Source organism: Peromyscus leucopus, chromosome 6, assembly GCF_004664715.2.
Source record: "Peromyscus leucopus breed LL Stock chromosome 6, UCI_PerLeu_2.1, whole genome shotgun sequence".
Taxonomy (NCBI): domain Eukaryota; kingdom Metazoa; phylum Chordata; class Mammalia; order Rodentia; family Cricetidae; genus Peromyscus; species Peromyscus leucopus.
Window position 1 is genome coordinate 70,718,796 of NC_051068.1, and position 19,802 is coordinate 70,738,597.

Here is a 19,802-nt window from a genome sequence, read left to right on the forward strand (position 1 = left end):
AGACTGTCTAAATTAAAGGAGAGAAACTGGAGAGATGGTTAATATTCTGACCTGCCCCTTGAAATCCCGCCCCTTTGGGCAGCCCTGTGTCCTAACATAGAAGCCTCTTCTGAAGAAAGAACTCTGTCCTTTCCTACCTCTCTCTCTGTCTCTCTCCCTCCCGCCCTCTCCCACTCCACTCCCGTGAGGTGTGCATCCCTAGACCTCTCTCTCTCTCCTCTTTGCCTCTCTATAAACCATTTCTGTGCAGCTGTGGTGTCTGGGTTATGAATGTCCACCCACCACCCGGCTGCATGCCCTCATGGAGTGAGTCACCCGCCAGCCCACCACTGCATCTGCCCAGCATGCCAGCATGGTTCCCTGCAAGAGTGGGATACCCTGGCCAGGCCAGCTAGGGGTTTCCCACACATGCATAATTTATAACAGAGATGACTCAGCAGTTAAAAGCACTGGCTGCTCTTCCAGAGGGTATAGGTTTTAGATTCCTAGCACCTGTATGGCAGCTCACAACTGTTGGTGTTTCTAGCTCCAGGGGATCTGACTCCCTCTTCTGGCCTCCTCAGGTACTGCACACACATGGGGCACATACACCTGTAGGCCAAACTCCCATACACACACAATTAAATAAGTCTTACAATAAAATACATATATATATATATGAGAAGCTGAAAAGACAGTCAAAGATCTACTCTATTATATTTATAGCAGAATGAATTAGGATAAGAAGTGAAGGAGCTATGAAATCTAGGGTTAAAATCTGAATTTTGTCTTATTGTGACCAAAACTTGGGAACGCTTAGGATATGACTCAATTAAGTTAGAAATCATTATGTTTTTTTAAATAAGTGTGGCATTTGTAAGCTATGAAAATGCTATTCATTCGACTCTTCCTGTGTCTTTCCAGTGGGTCCTCAGAGTCAAGTCAAGTTGAGACCAGGCCACGGCTTCCTCAACATTATCCTGTCAGCAAACATTACATCTGAAGATTTTGTGTTTATTTCCCCAGAATGCCTTAGCCAACTATTTCTGGTCTTTAGCAATTTTCCTTCCCTAGTAGCTCCCATATCATGTCTGCCAGTTTTTCCCTGGAACATTATGTTCCCTCTCTACAAGTTACTTTTTTTTTAACCTTTGTAAGGCTGAATGGTTAAGGAGTGTGTCCTCGATGTCACGTGGGTAAGAAGGGAAGGCAAGATGTGGAACAATTTTATTGGCTTTGAGTTTTGTACCAACTAACCAATCAACACTACACTCCATGAACCTTTTTTATTTTTTATTTTTTAATTTTTTGAGACAGGATGTCAAGTTGCCCATGCTGGCTTCAAACTCCTTAAGTATTAAGGATGATCTTGAATTTCTGACCCTCCTGCCTCTGCCTGAATGCTGGAATTCCAGGCACGTGTCTCTATGCATGGTTGCCCAAAAAGACCTTATGGAGTCCCAGATTTTCTACATCCTAGTGTTTTGGGGTTTAGGGAAGGGTGGGGAGTGGCGAGTAGGGAGAGAGTAAAATCCTGCTTTTCATTGCCAACCTTAATATACAATTATATTAGTTAATTGTATATTAATTCCATATGAGGGCTAATTTTTACAATGTTACGGTTATGAGACATAGTCATCACTTGAGATTCTGCCTTCCATTTCACACAGATGGAAAATGTAGGCATGGTTCTAATACTTCTAGAAGGAAAATTCTACCACCACTCTAAGATACAAACAATGACATGAGCAAGTGGAGATTATGCCTTGTCAAGTTTAGGAAAGTCAACATCATCATGCCTGTCCTTCCTGCCTTCCTTGACCCCCACAGAAACACACATCTGTAGGTTTAATGCAATTCTTCTCCATATTAAACATTCTGATGAAAAATTGGTATGGTTCCTCCCAATCTTTTTTTTTTTTCTTTCGAGACAGAGTTTCTCTGTGTAGCTTTGGAGCCTGTCCTAGAACTCACTCTGTAGACCAGGCTGGCCTAACTCACAGAGATCCTCCTGCCTCTGCCTCCCGAGTGCTGGGATTAAAGGCGTGTGCCACCACCACCCGGCACTTTCCAATCTTTCTAAGACTTCTTCCTCCCCCTTCCCAGCAGTTCCTTATCAAATATTCTCTGTTTTATTTATATTTTTGTGGGGTTTTGTTTTGTCTTGTTTTTGGTGACAGGATCCCCCTATTATATAGCTCTGGCTGTCCTGTATACCAGGCCTTGAATTCACTGAGATCACTCTCAAGTGCTGGAACTAAAGGTGTGTGCCACCATACCCAGCCCTTTATCAAATTCTTCTCTGGCATTCTACCCAGCCTCTAAAATCTACAGAGCAAAAAGCTCAGACTTTCTATGTGCATTCGTCCACTTACACTGATGAAGTCACATATTCCGGAGTCCAACATTCTAGACTCAACGGTAATGTTTAGGTTTAATAAGAATCTTAAATAAGGGAAGTAGGGGTGCAGCTCAGTGTGGGATGTGCTTGCCCCGCCTGCAGGAAGTCCTGCGTTCAGTCTCTAGCACCCATCCCTGCTGTGGGGATGGTCTGTATGTCAAATTGCTCTGATTGGTCAATAAATAAAACACTGATTGCCATGGCTAGCAGGAAGTAGTGGACAAGGAGAGAGGAGAATTCTGGGAAGCAGAAGGCTGAGGCAGAGACAACTGCCAGCTGCCGGCCGACATGACCAGCAACATGTAAAGAGTCGTAAGCCACCAGCTACATGACAAGGTATAGATTTATGAAATGATTAATTTAAGCTATAAGAACAGTTAGCAGAAGCTCACCATACAGTTTATAAGCAATATAAGTCTCTGTGTTTACTTGTTGGTCTGAGCAGCTGTGACTGCGGTAAAAGATTTTCTTGACTGAGGGCAAGGCAGGAAAACTCTAGCTACACATCCCATGGCAGGGCACACTTGGAATCCCAGCACTAGGTAAGTAGTCTGTATAGACAGAGCAAGTTCCAGACCAGCCAGGGAGACGAGACGATGTCTAAAAGAATCTTAAACAGTGGCACACGCCTTTAATCCCAGCACTTGGGAGGCAGAGGCAGGTGGATCTCTCTGAGTTTGAGGCCAGCCTGGTCTACAGAGTGAGTTCCAGGACAGCACCAAAGCTATACAAAGAAACCCTGTCTCGAAAAATCCAAAATAATGTATTCATCCAAAATTCTTGCTGCTTTCTATATACCTGTTCTACCAACTTGTTTGTCAGCTCAGCGACTGGAATGTTTAATGTTCTGGGCCAAGACGCCCACCATCACCTTTCTCTCATTTCCTGTTAGTGAATCAGAAAGTTTTGTTGACCCTTCCTCCAAAACATTATCTATGTGACCATTTCTCAGTAGCTCCACTGGCACTCTCCAGCACAAGCTGCCCCCCCTCTCCGGTCAGCCCCTGACTTAGTCTGTGGCAGTGAGGGTCTCACCCACCCCTGAGGGCCGTCTACCAGCAGTATCTCCATTCTTCCGGCTTAGAATCACTGGGTAGAGCTGGGCTAATCGTAGACCCCTCCTAGGGGATAATCTGTAAATTCTGAAGGTACCGAGTAATGGAACGCCCTGAACTGGATTCGGCTATTCCTGTTTTATCCCCTAGAAACCTCTGAGCATTCTGCTATGGGCCCAGACACCCCGACCCCGGAATGAGTTTGTGGTTCTCCATAGCGAGCCTGGAAAGTGACACCACCATCCTGATCCATCCTCCTAACCAATTGCCTGCTTTGTACTCAGGCATGGAAGCCCTGGTAGTTCATTACAAGACTAAGCCAGACCCTCTTGCCCTGGTCTAGCAAGGAAGGCTCCCACCAGGACACCACACTTCCCCCAAAAGGCAGGCCGACCCACTCTCCTCCTCATCAGGGCATCAGATGCCTTCGGGATGCCTCCTTCTCGGTTCAGGAAACTTCTCATTAGGGATCCACTGGGGTGGTGCCCGCTCGCTGGCTCGGCTGATCCAGGTTTCCTTCCTTCCGACTATGCTGGAAGCAGCGGGGAGGCTGTGTTCACTGGACACGGAGGAGGCGGAGGTCGCTGTCTTCTGCTGGCGTCTCCGGCAGGAGCCTCGGAGCGAGCTAGGTGGGTAGACTGAGTCTCCTCCTCGACTGCGAGCCCAAAGGTGGCCACTAGAGGGCGCGCTAATCGGCCTAGCCTCCGGGTAGCTCTGCGGCTGCGCACTCCTGCCAGCCTCGGTGCTGCGGAGCTCACGCTGCTGTGAAGTGAATCATCACCGAACGCTGAGTCCGCCAGCGAGTGGGCGCCCTTCCCTGCACGGAGGAACCGGGCACGCACGGCCTTCTTCCACATGCTTTCTGCTGCCGCAGACCCAATCTAGATCATTTCGCTCCTGCCACCTGGGGGAAAGCAATTATTCACAAGGTTCGGGTCACGTGGGTCCGCGAGCATTGTCAAAGGCGACCCAGCCGCACGCTGACTGCAGTGTGCCCAGGTGACCACGGGAGGGCGCCAGCGAGCCGCCCCCGAGGGGTTTTTTGTTTTGTTTTGTTTTGTTTTGTTTTGGGGTTTTCTTCTTCTTCTTCTTCTTCTTCTTCTTCTTCTTCTTCTTCTTCTTCTTCTTCTTCTTCTTCTTCTTCTTCTTCTTCTTCTTCTTCTTCTTCTTCTTCTTCTTCTTCTTCTTCTTCTTTTCTTCTTCTTCTTCTTCTTCTTCTTCTTCTTCTTCTTCTTCTTCTTCTTCTTCTTCTTCTTCTTCTTCCTTCTTCTTCTTCTCCTCCTCCTTCTCCTCTTCCTTCTCCTCCTCCTCCTCTTCCTTTCTGTTACTGTCTAGGAGTCTTGATTGAGTTTTGTTTTCTGTGCCGTTTAAAGAACTAAAGGCAGGAATACGTTGCGGGACGTACGTAGCAAAAGGGTAAATCTCGGACACAGAATCAGCCGGTGAAGGAAGGTTTTTATTTGGGTGAGGAAGAGCACACAGAGCAGGGCACACAGAAAGATGGAGATGATCTCAGGAACCCGCCTCTTCGGGAGCGGTTGAGGCCTAAGGACCTTTGAGGGGTCTTCCCCTAATTCAGGGCTGGTCGATTTCAATAAAGACAGAAACGGATAGGCCCACAGTTCTGGATAAACGTGTACGAATCGGGCCTTAACTTGGACGGCGCTGCCGGGCCCTGCTGGCAGGAGGAAAAGCCCACCCAGTCGTCAGGTCTTTGTCTCTGGTCAGGAGAAAACAGCAAGCGGTTTCCCGTATTTACTATCTGTCGCCTCCCTGTGTGACAGCCTGTCAAGGATCTAAATCCTGGTCCATTTCTGTTTTTAACTTGACTGGGAGGTGTCGGGATGTCAAGCGGCTGGACACGTCTGCGTGCAAGGGGGAAATGGACGGAGTAACGGGCCAGTGAGGTAACTACCAACTCTCCCTTCACTGAGAAATTCGGGAAGTGGCCCTGTGAAGCCCCCGTCATTTGTCAGCACGATTTTACTTCTCCTGATAACCAGAGAAATTCTACGTCCTGGCCTTCAGACGCAGGTCTGTAGGCGGGACTGAGTGGAAACAGATTTCAAAGCAAAATCACACTGAGGGAGACTTCTGGCTTCTTTTTCATCCCTCTGACCAGAGACAAGGCTGGCTGCTCTTTCTCCCGCGGTAGCGCCCCCTACAGCTGACCACGGAGGGTCATGCCCGCCCCCCTCCACCACATGCTGGTCAGGTATTTGCCCAAAGCTGTGTGCTTATCAGCTTCCCTTTCTTTGTCTAAACTGAGCAACCCTAAGTAGGGAAAGGGGACCCCCATTGCCACCAAAGACCCTGGAAACCCCTAGTCCTCCAGGAGAGGAAGTGCCTGCCTCTCTGCTATCATGTGACTCCATCATCAAAGCACACACCCTTGTCCTGGTTAGTTTTATGTCTAGTTGATACAGCTAGAGTTACCTGAAAGGAGGGAACCTCAACTGAGAAAATGCCTCCATAAGATCCAGCTCTGTGGCATGTTCTTAATTAGTGATTGATGGAGGAGGGCACAGCTCATTGTGGGTGGTGCCATCCCTGGACTGCTGGTCCTGGGTCTATAAGAAAGCAGGCTGAGCAAGCCATGAGGAACAAGCCAGTAAGCAGCACTCCTCCATGGCCTCTGCATCAGCTCCTGCCTCCAGGTTCCTGCCCTGCTTGAGTTCCGGTCCTGACTTCCTTCAGTGATGGACAGTGATGTGCAAATGTAAGCCAAATAAAGCCCTTCCTCCCCAGCTTGCCTTTGGTCACGGCGTTTCATCACAGCAGTAGAAACCCTAAGACGCCCTGACATTTTCTGTAGTAGGTGAGTGGGTGCAGAAGCAAAGAGAAGATGAGGAAGAGCAGCAGGGAGGAGAGACAGGAAAAGAAGGGAACCAACAGGAGGAAGAGGGAGAAGAGGGAAGAAGGGGATAAAGACAGGAAAAGTGACAGACAGGAAAGGAGGAACGGAAATGCAGGGCAGAGTGGAGGAAAACAGCGCAGTTCTGAACGAAGCACGGAGCTGCTCGTGAACTGCTCCCTTCCGGCTGGGCGACACCAGCCCCCACGTCCCTCCAGCTCACCAAGTATTCGAAGCTCCAACTCAGGGCTGCGCTTGAGGACACTGCCGTCCGCTGTGGCTACCTCACACCAGTATAATCCAGAATCTTCTCTTCCAGCACTTGCTGTGTGGTACTCTGAGGATGTGTTCCTCTCCTCCAGGATCTTGCTGCCTGCGTAGAAGGAGAAGAGGAGCTGCAAGCCAGGGCACTGTAGGAGCAATTTTGTCTCACAGCTCAGGGTGACCAGACTCCCCTCCAGGACGGGAGATGACAAGGTCGTTCTCAGCACGGGCGCTGCAAATAGCTCCAAAGAGAAAGTTGAAGGGACAGGGTTGTTCCGTTCAGTGTCAGTGGCCTTTTCATGAGACTCCCCTTTGTGAATCTTGCCCCAAGAAAATGAGTTTCCCCATTTCCAAGAGAGAGGCCTATTTTCTAATAGACACGACTGGTCACTAGCTGAGGGGCTTCCCAGTACACTGTGTGCTCTCCCTGCGTGGCTCCATTTATTAGGGAACCATGGACCCCCATGGCAGTAACCCAGAGTCAACACTAACAGGCACTTGCCAGCCAAGTCATCCATTGGTTGTGCTATTCAAAAGACAAGCTGGGACAGTCATTTCTTCCCCACAAAAATGAGCTTTTTTTTTTTTGCAAAGGAATACCTTGCCAGTGCGTTTGAGCACTAAGAAGATAAGTCATAGAAAGAGTTAAAGACCTTGTACAAATTGGACAGAGGAAACTGTTTGGTTTGCAGAAGCTTAAAAAGAAGGGAGTTCGGAGAGGCTGTGTATCCCGGACACATAAATGGAAAGTAAATCCAATTCCTAACGTCTTTCTGGCTTCTACGGAATTTCTATGGAAATGTCATGAGGTTTGGCTGGATTATTTTCTAGTAACTCTGGCTACCTTGAATGAGTGAGTCTCTGGCCTTAGCAGCTAAAATAAACAGACGAAGTGTGTAGTTCTGTCCCCTGACTTTGACTTGCGCTCCTGTGATCACTGATGGGCCGTTGTGGATGCTGAAAAGAGGAATGGGTGGGGACTCGGAGCCCTAGTTCCGGTTCTGGCCCAGGCAGTGGTGGCTGGGTGGCCTTGGGGGGGGAGGGCGTTTGTCTCCCTGGAACTCAGTTTCCTCCGTTGTAAGTCAGGTGAGGACTTTAATGCTTTGTAGTGATTTTTCTGGTCCCTTCCAGCTGTGACTCTTATCTAGACCGGATACCTTTCACGGTGACAGACACTCCGGCAGAGGTGTAGCGTTGGATCATGCCTGAGCAGTGATAGATGCCATTGTGACTCGAGTTGCTTTTCGGAACAGTGACCTCAGAATCTCAAGAAAAGTGAAAGGATTTTCCATTTCGATAGAAAATCACATTGTACCCCAGCTTGTTCTCCCAGCCCTGACACCTCAAAGTCACAGGTTCTCCTCCTGTGAGGACTCTGCGGGAGGCCTGGAGGAGCAGCCAACCTGAAAAGTGAGGACCCACAGTGTTGGCATGCACAGAGGAAGTCCAAGAGGCCAGATCTCAGCCCTGGAGACTTTTATATCTTCTACTATTTGCAACACTCCAATCTCACCTGAGTCCCACTCTCAAATCCCTTCAGCTTTGCTAGAAAAAAAAAAAAGCAACTTTTCCCAGCAGCTGTGCACACCACCATCCCCCATCCTTTCCCATTCTGTGCACACCACCATCCCCCATCCTTCCCATCTGCCCCCCCCACCCCCCACCCCCCCCCCCCCCCCCACCCCCCCCTTTCCCATGCTTGCCCCACCCCCATCCCTCCATGCTGTGCACACCACCCCATCACCCTTTCCCATGCTGTGCACACCACCATCCCCATCACATCCTTTCCCATGCTGTGCACACCACCATCCCATCACCCTTTCCCATGCTGTGCACACCCACCCACATCCCCCCCCCCCCCTCCCCATCACCCTTTCCCATGCTGTGCACACCACCCCATCATCCTTTCCCATAGCTGTGCACACCCATCCCCCATCCTTTCCCATGCTGGCACACACCATCCCCCATCTCCCATGCTGTGCACCACCCCCATCCCCATCCCCCCCATCCCCATCCTTTCCCATGCTGTGCCACACCCCCCATCCTTCCCATGCTGTGCACACCACCCCCATCCTTTCCCTGCGTGCACCCCCCCCATCATCCTTTCCCATGCTGTGCACACCACCATCCCATCATCCTTTCCCATGCTGTGCACAACCCCCCATCCCCCGCCCCCCACCCCATCATCCTTCCCAGCGTGCACACCACCACCGATCATCCTTTCCCATGCTGTGCACACCACCACCCATCACCCTTCCCATGCTGTGCACACCCCCCCCCATCCTTTCCATGCTGTGCACACCACCCCATCATCCTTTCCCATGCTGTGCCACCACCCCTCATCCTTCCCATGCTGTGCCACACCACCATCCCCCATCCTTCCCATGCTGTGCTCACCCACCACCCGACATCCCTTCCCTGCTGTGCACATTCCCATGCTTGCACACCAACCCACCCCATCATCCTTTCCCATGCTGTGCACACCACCCCCATCATCCTTTCCCATGCTGTGCACACCACCACCCCATCACCCTTTCCCATGCTGTGCACACCACCCCATCATCCTTTCCCATAGCTGTGCACACTAGCGCCCCCTTATTATATATCCCTTCTCAGGGCTCAGAGATTGGTTGGGACCAAGTTTATTTTGCATATAAAAGGAATTTTTAGATGACCCCAATGAATCATACATACACAGCTCCTGGAATGTGATGTACCCCTATGTTTGGCTTCTATAGCCAGGAGAGCATGCCAGGCCAGGCACACATTTGCTGTATCTGTCTCTTTCTTAGCATGCTAGATAGAGATGCTCCTGGTGGTCTGGAAGCAGTAAGCTGCCGTGATGTGACACAGCTTGTGAGGATTACATGGCAGGGACTCTGGGGAGCTGAGTGCCCCCCAAAACCAAAGGACAGCCACTTAGAAAATGGGGACTCGGGGGGGCTGGAGAGATGGCTCAGTGGTTAAGAGCACTGGCTGTTCTTCCAGAGGTCCTGAGTTCAATTCCCAGCAACCACATGGTGGCTCACAACCATCTGTAATGAGATCTGGTGCCCTCTTCTGGCCTGCAGGGATATATGCAAGCAGAACACTGTATACATAATAAATAAATAAATTTAAAAAAAAAATAAATAAACTTAAAAAAAAGAAAGAAAATGGGGACTCTAGTCCTATAACCACAAGGAATTGAATTCTGCCAATAAGTGTGAATTTAAAGAGGAACCCAAAGGAACCCACTACAGTCCACACCCTGACTACAGAAAACCTATGAAAACTGAAGCGTAATAGTCATATGTGTTTGGAGCTGTAGTTTTGGGAAAATCTGTTATGATGCAGTAGAAAAGGAATGTAGTCTAACTGATGAAGTGTCTGTTAATGAAGATGAGGTGTCAGGGAAGGTGGGTCTTTCACTCTCCAGAACTCATCTAAGGAGAGCGAGTGTGCAATCCACTGCAGTGTGTGGCAGTCTGTGGTCACTCTCCAGAACTGATCTAAGGATAGTGTGCAGTCCACTGCAGTGTGTGACAGTCTGTGGTCACTCTCCAGAACTGATCTAAGGATAGTGTGCAGTCCACTGCTGTGTGTGGCAGTCTGTGGTCACTCTCCAGAACTGATCTAAGGATAGCGAGTGTGCAGTCCACTGCTGTGTGTGGCAGTCTGTGGTCACTCTCCAGAACTGATCTAAGGATAGCGCAGTCTGGCACTCTCAGCTGATGTCGGTAGTCCACTGCAGTGTGTGGCAGTCTGTGGTCTCATTTCTTACAAGTGCAATTAAGACTTGAAACTCAATCTCACACTGCCCAGACACACCAATGTCTTTGCTTTATTTCTGAAACGCAGTAGAAGATTTTGATATATCTCCATATGAAATTAATCAAAACACGAATAGGAAAAACTTACACACTGAAATTAGCCAGACTTGAGGTCTATATATCTCAGTGGACTTTTATACACAGTTAGACTAGCGATTCAGAATGGAAGATATGAGGCTTCACAAAGGGTTTGTCGCTATGGAGTATATTTTTATGCACTTACCACCAAAAATGAAAACTCCATGACAGAGATAGACCCAGAAAAACAATTAGCTGTATGTCCTCTTTCCTGACACACATCCTTTTCCTCTAATCTGTCCTTGTCCTCTAATGTCCCTTTCTGGTTCTCTTTCCTTATGCTGTACTGTACCAAATGTATATTTGTTTACATATATTTTGGCTAGATTCTCCATATGATGAAAAGTGTGGGTTTTTTACCCTAAGTGGGAATATTTCATATCAAAACATGAGCTACAGCTTTTAGCTGTATCATATGATACAGACATAGCTTACTAATTTCCTATTCAACATCACCCCCTCAATTCACTGCCTTGAGTAGAAAAGTGACCCTCATTCTGAGTCACATGACTAGAACTTGGGTCCACCAACTAGCTGTATTTTCTTAGTCCTGGGTCTCTATTGGGTTTTTTTTTTTTCCTCTGCCAGTTAATGATTTCAAAGGCAGAAAAAGTCTTGAGTGCAACAGATGGAAGCAGAGAAATCCTTGACCACAGCAGACGGCACTAGCTGGTGAAAGGAGCTAATATCAGAGGTGAGGAAATGCACACACAGCCGGGCACAGAGACCCTCTGCACACACACACAGCCGGGCACAGAGACCCTCTGCACACACACACAGCAGGGCACAGAGATCCTCTGCACACACACACACAGGACACAGAGACCCTCTGCACACACACACACAGGACACAGAGACCCTCTGCACACACACACACAGCAGGGCACAGAGACTCTCTGCACACACACACACACAGGACACAGAGACCCTCTGCACACACACACACAGGACACAGAGACCCTCTGCACACACACACACACACAGACGGGCACAGAGACCCTCTGCACACACCTCTGCACACACACAGCAAGCTCACAGAGACCCTCTGCACACACAGTAGTGGGGCTAAGGACTTAAAAATCCAGTCTCCAGGCGGTGGTGGCACACGCCTTTAATCCCAGCACTCGGGAGGGAGAGGCAGGCAGATTTCTGTGAGTTCAAGGACAGCCTGGACTAGAGAGAGAGTTCCAGGACAGCCAGGGCTACACAGAGAAACCCTGTCTCAAAATAAAATAAAATAAAATAAAATAAAATAAAATAAAATAAAATAAAATAAAATAAAATAAAATAAAATAATATAATATAATATAATATAATATAATATAATATAATATAATATAATATAAATCCAGTCCCTTCTCCATGGCTTGGGTTTTTTAAGTTTTTGATGAGTCTTTCTCCCCTAATTTAGGATTGGTGGCTGACTGGCCCACAACTGTTCTGTAAGCATATACAGATCCTGTTCAACTCCTAGGCTAATCCATCAGCAGAGGGCCCAACTGGTGGCAGAAAATAAGGAAACAAATACAGCCCTCCAGGCCTATTTACTCCCTAGGCGGCCCCCTCTCTCTGCCTCCCAGGGAATGTCTAACACCCAGGGTCTTAGCATCCCCAGACTGACTGAAAGTGGCTGAACATTGATGCAACCATGGCAAACCATTTTATAAACAGGATAGAGAGAGCAGTAGCCAGAATTAGGTGACAGCCAACAACTTTTGTTCCTTTCTGGGGGCAGGGGACCTAACGTTGACAAGGCACACGGCAGAGAAATTCCCAACACTTGAGAAACCCAGAATAAATAAAGAATTCCTATGAGCTAATGGGGTGAGGAGCTGAAGAGACGAATCAGCACTTAAGAGTACTTGCTGGCCGTCTAGAGCAGTGATTCTCGACCTATGGGTCGCGACCCCTTTGGCAAACCTCTATCTCCAAAAAAATATTTACATTATGATTCATAACAGTAGCAAAATTACAGTTATGGAGTAGCAATGAAAATAACTTTATGGTTGGGGGTCACCACAGCATGAGGAACAATATTGAAGGGTCCAGCATTAGGAAGGCTGAGAACCACTGCTCTAGAGGGCCTGAGTTCAGTTCCTTAGATGAGTTCAGTTCCTGGAAGGCCCAACAACCTCTTCTGGCTATCAAGGGCAGGTACCTACACACACGGCATACAGACACACAGACACGCGCGCACACACACACACACACACACATATAAAAATAAAAAACAAAAACATTGGCCAAAAGACTCATCAGGTACCTTATAAAGGCTTTATAAAGACAAGTAATAAACACATTAAAAGTGGTCAATACCACAGTCGCCAAAGAAATATAAATTAAAACTACAATGTGCAGCCACTATACACAGTCAGAACAACACAACAAAACACACACACACAAAAGCTGCTGTTGATGAAGTTAGAGGTATGTTGGCATAAATTTTGAACAAAGATAAAATATTAGAGTCTGAGATTTTTCTTGATACATTGTAACCAAAACTGGTCCAGCTGGAGAGCTATGGGTGTACTGTAAGCCTCAGGAAAGTGTAATAGAATTCAGCTACTGTCACAAAAGCTTTGGGAGGTAACCCAAGCCCAGAAGGACAAACATGGTATGTATTCACTCATAAGTGGATTCTAGATATAAAGCAAAGAACAATCAGACTGCAACTCACAGAACCAGGGAGGCTACATAGCAGGGGGGACCCTAGGATGACTGTGGCTTATAATAAGTTTTGGTTTACTCAATTACTAGGCAAGCTTTAGTGAAACATTTCACTATTAGGAGAAGAATTTGTGCTGTATCAAGCTGATAATAGAAAAAATAAATAAATAAATAAAAATGGGGGGGAAAGGCTACTACTTGGAAAAGTCAAGGACTTTTCCAAAGGTCAAGTCATGGCTTAAGAAGTCTTGGTGAGCCGGGCGGTGGTGGCGCACGCCTTTAATCCCAGCACTCAGGAGGCAGAGGCAGGCGGATCTCTGTGAGTTCGAGGCCAGCCTGGGCTACCAAGTGAGTTCCAGGAAAGGCGCAAAGCTACACAGAGAAACCCTGTCTTGAAAAACCAAAAAAAAAAAAAAAAAAAAAAGAAGAAGAAGTCTTGGTGATATTTTAGCTTTTGTATTTATATTAGCTGTTTCCCACAGTGATTTTCTTGTAATGCTATGTGTGCTTCCAAGAACTCCTAACAGTGTATTTATCTAAAGTACCTATCAAGCATCCAAGGCCAAACAATCTCCTGAACTAAGGTAACACCCTTATGGAAACAACGCCTGTTCCTAGGTCAGGTGGATAGCTTTGTTTCTTGCAATCTGAGACCCCTCCTTTTCTATTACTAACATTATAGACTCCTAACTTCTCACCTAACTACTTCTAGGAATGTAGACGGAGCACATAGATCCCCTTCTTGATATACTAACCGATCATTAGCTCTCTGTTGACCTCCTCCTTTACCACTCCCCTTTTGGGTTGTAAAAGAAAGCCTGGTGGTCACTGCCTGATGAAAACTCTTATCTACCTTTATGACCCTGTAGGAATTCAAGCCTGGTGACCTGGCTGGAGAGGGAGGATTGCTATTGCTTGGGTTTATAACTGGATTCCTGAAAGACTTAGAGAGAACTGAGAGAATAAGGAGACTGAGAGGAGGAGAGAGAGAGGAAAAAGAGAACAGAAGAACTAGATGGCTAAGAACTGGAGAGGAACAGACTAGATGGAAAGAACTAGATTGAAGGGCTAGAAGAGAGTACTAGAGGAACAAGATGGAAGATGAGGAAGAGCCAGGTGGGGAAGAACAAGATGAGGAAGAGGGAGATGGGAGAGGAGCTACGATGGGAAGGAACTAGATGGGGCAGAACTAAGATGAGAGAATTAAGATAGAACTTAGAGGGCAGCAGATAAACGTAGAGAGAAATCAGGCAAGAAAGAAGCTAGGCATGAGAGCAGAACAGAAGCTGTGTAGAGAGAGAACTGACTCAGAAGAATTAAGTATATGGACTGAGGAGTTTCGTGTATATAGATTCATTTCCTATCCTCAAAGATTAATTATCAGCCAGTTGTAGATTCTTCCCAGACCCTGGAAGGGGACTATCGAGGGGCTGGACCCCCTTAGTCCCAGATATGGGTGCGTAGGGCCTTGATGTGATGTTTTAATTACACTGACTTGATTTGACCTGCTGGGTCCTTAGAGCTGGTCCGTTCACTCAGATAAAGTCTCACATATATTCTCAGAGAGAAAGAGAGACAGAGAGGACTCTGGCACCCACACAAAGGGAGACCTTGGGATCCCCAGCCCTCCTGCCCATGCCATGCTTACTTCTGTGGATTTCCAACTGTACAGGGTCGCTTGGCATTGAGAGACCAGTCCGGCACCTGTATTCACCACTGTCCTTGAAAGTGGCCTTAGTGATACTGTGTCTAGGCGTGGAGATCTGAAGGAGTGTGCTGTGGATAAACCACTGTGTGGCACTGTCTCCAGGCAGGTGGGGGCCCTCACGCCATAAAGTGACATTTTCCTTCTGGAAAATACTGACCCATGGAGGCTGCAAGGTGATCACAGCCCTTGTGACCTTGGCTGTCGGAAAAAGAACAACAACAGAGAAAACCCTAAGCGGGGATAAAGCAGGAACTGCGCGTGATTGGTCAAGGATGGCTAGCATAAGGACAAGTGTTCAGTTTGAAAAAATTAGCAAGTGGAAAGCCAGGAAGCTGGCCAGCCTTCCAGTGCCCAGACTGCTGTGGGAGCTTTTCTGGGTTACTTGATCCCAATCCAGGCGTTAGGATTTGGGTGCTGGTGATGAAATCACTGGTGTGAATAAAGGGGGGTTTCAAACCAGAGCAAACTGCCTTGAGACAGTTTCCGTATCCTCAGTGCTAGGCTGTCTTTGGGGGGCGGGGGGGGGGCGGGGGGAGGGCGGGGAGCGGGAGAAGCACCTCCATCCACTTCTTCATTGGAAACTGAGGCTCATGCCCTTGAACTCTTCCTTTCTGAGGAGAAAAACCTTTCTGTTTTCTTGTAAAATGGACAGGTTTTGGGGGTATTAGAAAAACCAGCCCAACAGGACTGCTTCTGGCTTCCCACAATTCTGTGCTTTTCTGAGCTCACGAGGCCAATGGTTCTCAACCTATGGGCCATGACCCCTTTGGAGTTTGAATGATTCCTTCACAGTGGTACCTAAGACCATCAGAAAACACAGATATTTACATCACAATTCATAACACTAGCAAAGTTACAGTTATGAAGTTGCAACAAAATAATTTTATGGTTGGGGGGTCATCAAACATGAGGAACTGCATTAAAGGGCCCCAGCATCAAGAAGGGTGAGAGCCACTGTGCTAAGAATTTAGTTCAGCAGCCAGAGCTCACTCAGAAAACCTTGGACAGAAACCTTAAAAACCAGCTTTGTAGAAACCGCACTCTAAATACAGAGCCGGTAACTGAGAAATCTTTCTCTTGCCTATCTTGCCCGTGTTCTTCCCTCCAGGCTAGTGGAACCCACCCCGGAAAGCAGGAAGGCAGCAGATGAGAAGTTAACAGAGAGGTCACTCACCTACTTGTCCACCAGCTGGAACTGCAAGAGACACAACTATCAGCTGATGGACAGAAGACGATGATGACAAAGGAGAACTGGGAAGAGAGTTCATGTCAACATTGAGGACCCAGATGAAGTCTCCTGGTTATTCCTAATTTTAACCATTATGACAAGAACTGCAACATCTCTAAATTTTGAATTATTATTTCCTTAGGACACATTCCTAGACTCAGATAAATGCTACCAGAGCCGAAAGGGGTGGTGCATGCTTATAATCCCACACTTGGGAGACAAGGCAGAAGGGTTATGAGTTTGAGGCTAGCCTGTTCTACACAGAAAGACTTGTCTCAAAAGAGAAAACCTGGGTGGGGTTTGATCTACAGTACACACAACGAAAATGTCAAAATATTTATCAGCATAATATATTTGTGTGCCACTAATTATTCTTGTTATGTATTTTCTCACAGTCCTCACACTAACCCAGAAGTGGATGCTATTGTCTCCATTCTACAAGTTAAAAAGAAAAAAGTCAATTCAATTACTTGTGGAGGGTGGGGGGAGAGAATGAGAAATGACATGTAAATACATATATATTAAAGAAGTAGAATTCAAACCCAGACAGTTGATCTGCTTCACATCCTGGTGAACAGACTGTAACACTGGCCCCTTCACCCCTGGAAATCCCAAGGTCAGTGTGCTGCAACCATCAAGATAACACCTGAGTCAGAATGCGGTAGAGGAGGGACCCGTGACCGAAAGGACAAAATGCTTTTTTCCCCTAATAAATATCTGTAGTTTCCAAATGAAATACCCACTGTCGTAAATCTGAATCCGTGTAAGAAAGAACTAGGAATATGGGACACATCTCGTAATTAACCAGACAATAGTGTCTAGCGTTTAATGGCCACTGGAAATCACAATGCTCACAGGGGTCACGAAAGAATCCACACACGTGTGACATGGCTGTGTCCACATACGGATGATCGGTTCCGATGGCCTCACTTTCGCACACTTCACAGTTTTAAAATCACTTCAGGGTACTTCTCAGATGTGAGTGCAAAGAGTTACTTGATGATGTCTTCTCTACTGTGGAAAGTTACCTATGGCCAATTGTTTGATACATTTCTAAATTAAGATAATATAAACCTCACAAAGAACTGACTAAAACTGTTTTACGCACTTAATGAAAAAGCAGCCAGTATAATGCTTAGTCAATTCTCTCTGTGTTCGTGTGTGTGTGTGTGTGTGTGTGTGTGTGTGTGTGTGTGTGTGTTGTGTGTGTGTGTTTGTGTGTGTGAGTGTGTGTGTGTGTTTGTGTGTGTGAGTGTGTGTGTGTGTGTGTGTGTGTGTGTGTGTGTGTGTGTGTTTTACAGGGTCTCATGCATCCCAGGCTGAGGATGACCTTGAACTTCTGATCTTCCTGCCTCCACCTCAAAAGTACTAGGAGGGCATACCATCTGCTCCCATGCCCAGTTTATTCAGTGCTAAAGATGGAACCCAGGGTCTCACGCATGCTAGGCAAGCACTCTACCAACTGAGTTACACCCCCAGTCCCACAATCCCTTCTTTAATGACCATATATTTTAGGAACTAAAGTGCTTCCATTAAATTTGGGCTGGGGAGGTAGACGGCTTTGTGGTTACAGCACTTGCCAGGCAAGCTTAAAGCCCAGAGTTTGAATCCCCAGACACCTAAGTAAATTATGGATGGGTGTGGCTGCCTTTAATTCCAGCCCCAGAAGGCACAGACCTGCATGCCTCAAAGGAAGCCAGCTAGCCAGCCTGGCTGTGTGGCAAGCACTGCGTTTGGTTGGGAGACTGCCGGAATGGTAAGGTGGAAGAGTAATAGACCAACCTCTGGCCTGAACTCACATGCATGCACACACACAGCACAGGCAGCCACAGACATGTACAAAAACGTGCATCCATACACCTGCCTACACATGAAAACTGGAAAAAGAAGAAAGAATTAGACATAATTATGAGAATTCCAATTATGTTTGATAAGCATTGTACATGCCGTTATTTTTTTTTTTAACAGTGCTGAGAATTGGACCACATTTGGTGCTCTGGCACTGAATTATACCTCAGTCCTATAGTAGTTTTGAACCAGGTGAAATTGGCGGCTTTGGCGTGTTTACTAATGTTAGAAGAGCTTTAGCAGAAGAGTCACATGAAGCAGACATGACATTCAACTATCATTCATGTTAATAAAAAGCCCCCACCAGAAACCACTGATGTCTCGATTCATTCCTACCACTGTATCTATCTGTCTTTTCCGGTTTGGGTGTCTTCAAAACGAGAGCTACTTTAGAAACAAGTCTTCTCTTGTGCTTTTGTAGCAGCCTTTAGAGTATGTGCTGATTCTTTTCTAGGTTGTTTCAGTTATAGACGACCACGTCGTCTCTTCCGATTCCCCCTTTGGTCGTCATGAGCACTTCATCACACCGTCTGTCTAAGGTTCCTCTGCACCCCCGGAGTCTCCTAAGCTGCTCAGTGATTAACTTTGTTTTACTGTTTGCTATTACACACATAGCACACTGTGCCCTGTTTTCTTTGGCGGGAAACAGGAAGTTCACACAAATCTCTCCTCCAGATTTTCACTTTCTGGTGGTTCGGGGCAGGCGCGGACACAGAGGCACTACACAAAGACCTTCATCGCGCACTGTACACAGGAGGGTTGCTGGATCACAGAACTTGATGTTCCTGCTCTTCTCTGTCCCTCCAACAACATCTTGGATTCTCATTCAAACATCTTCAAAATCATAGCAACAGGACAGGAGGGCATTGTAGGCAGACGGGGTACAGGTTCCAAGAGGGACATAAGAGGTTGGCCACAGATTCTTCCCACAAAGCATTTCAAATATGTCCCAGACAGAGCACAGGGTGGCCTTGGGACTGATAACTTGTCTTTTTGAAATGACTAAGGTAACGTCGTCTTATTCTGACTCCATTTTGTGTTTGCGTAGGCAGTTCTCAGCCCTTTCCTGCCTCTCCACAGCAGGCACATCTGCCTTGGGATCCCACCAAGCAAGAATGAAAACCAGCATCCAAATTAAAGCAATTAAGCAGGCTTTATTTACCATGCATAGGACTGGCCCTCCGAAGGGGGATTTGAGAATACAGTATGAGTTAACTTTTCAGGCCTCCTTTTATAGGAAAAAGTGTAAGCTGGGGTTTTTGTAGATTCTATTTATTGTATTTTGGCTTTTTTATTTTCTTATTTGCAAGTCTCTTTATTACATAGTGAATTTCTATGAAATTGAGAGTCCATTAAATATCATTTGCCTTAGCTCCACAATTTCTTAAAATGCAAAATGTCGACTTTGTGGTAAATTGTGTTATTAAGTATGTTGTGGTGTGTCTACATTTGTCCAACTCCAGTTTCCCTTTTGGTGTTTTGATCATTTTCTCGCATACAGTCCCACTGCTCCTTAGAAGCTATTTCTAAACATGCAATTAGCGTACAAAGCAATAGGCGTCATCATGTTTTCACACATGCTCTCTTTCCCTCAGTGCCTCCCACATCCCCTTTCCTCCTCCTGCTGGACCCCTCCCTCCCTCCACTCCCCCCCACTCCCCGCTTCCCTTCCTAACTACGTGCATTCTATCCCTCTCTTCATTCCCTGGCCCTAACTAAACCCCTCCTTGAGACCCCTATAATCGTCTTTCTAGTTTCATGACCTGTTTTTATTAATTTTGATTTCATATTCATTGGCTGTCCCTGCTTCTCTCTGTGGTTCTGTCCCACCCCTTTGTTATGTTTGGTTTGTGACAGCATCTTGCTACGTAACCCAGGCTGCCTCAAACTCAGAATCATCCCAGCCCC

At 46.9% G+C, this 19,802-nt stretch overlaps 1 protein-coding gene across 1 annotated transcript; it reads right to left on the reverse strand.

Annotated features, from left to right (window-relative positions):
* Positions 1 to 5,223: 5,223 nt before the first annotated feature.
* Positions 5,224 to 15,297, reverse strand: LOC114682367 (high affinity immunoglobulin gamma Fc receptor I-like). The gene is given in 4 exon segments (XM_037207305.1): positions 5,224 to 5,300; positions 6,384 to 7,079; positions 7,696 to 7,956; positions 14,759 to 15,297. Coding segments are annotated over 4 exon segments (1,377 nt in total). The 5' UTR covers positions 15,102 to 15,297.
* Between the last annotated feature and the right edge of the window lie 4,505 nt (positions 15,298 to 19,802).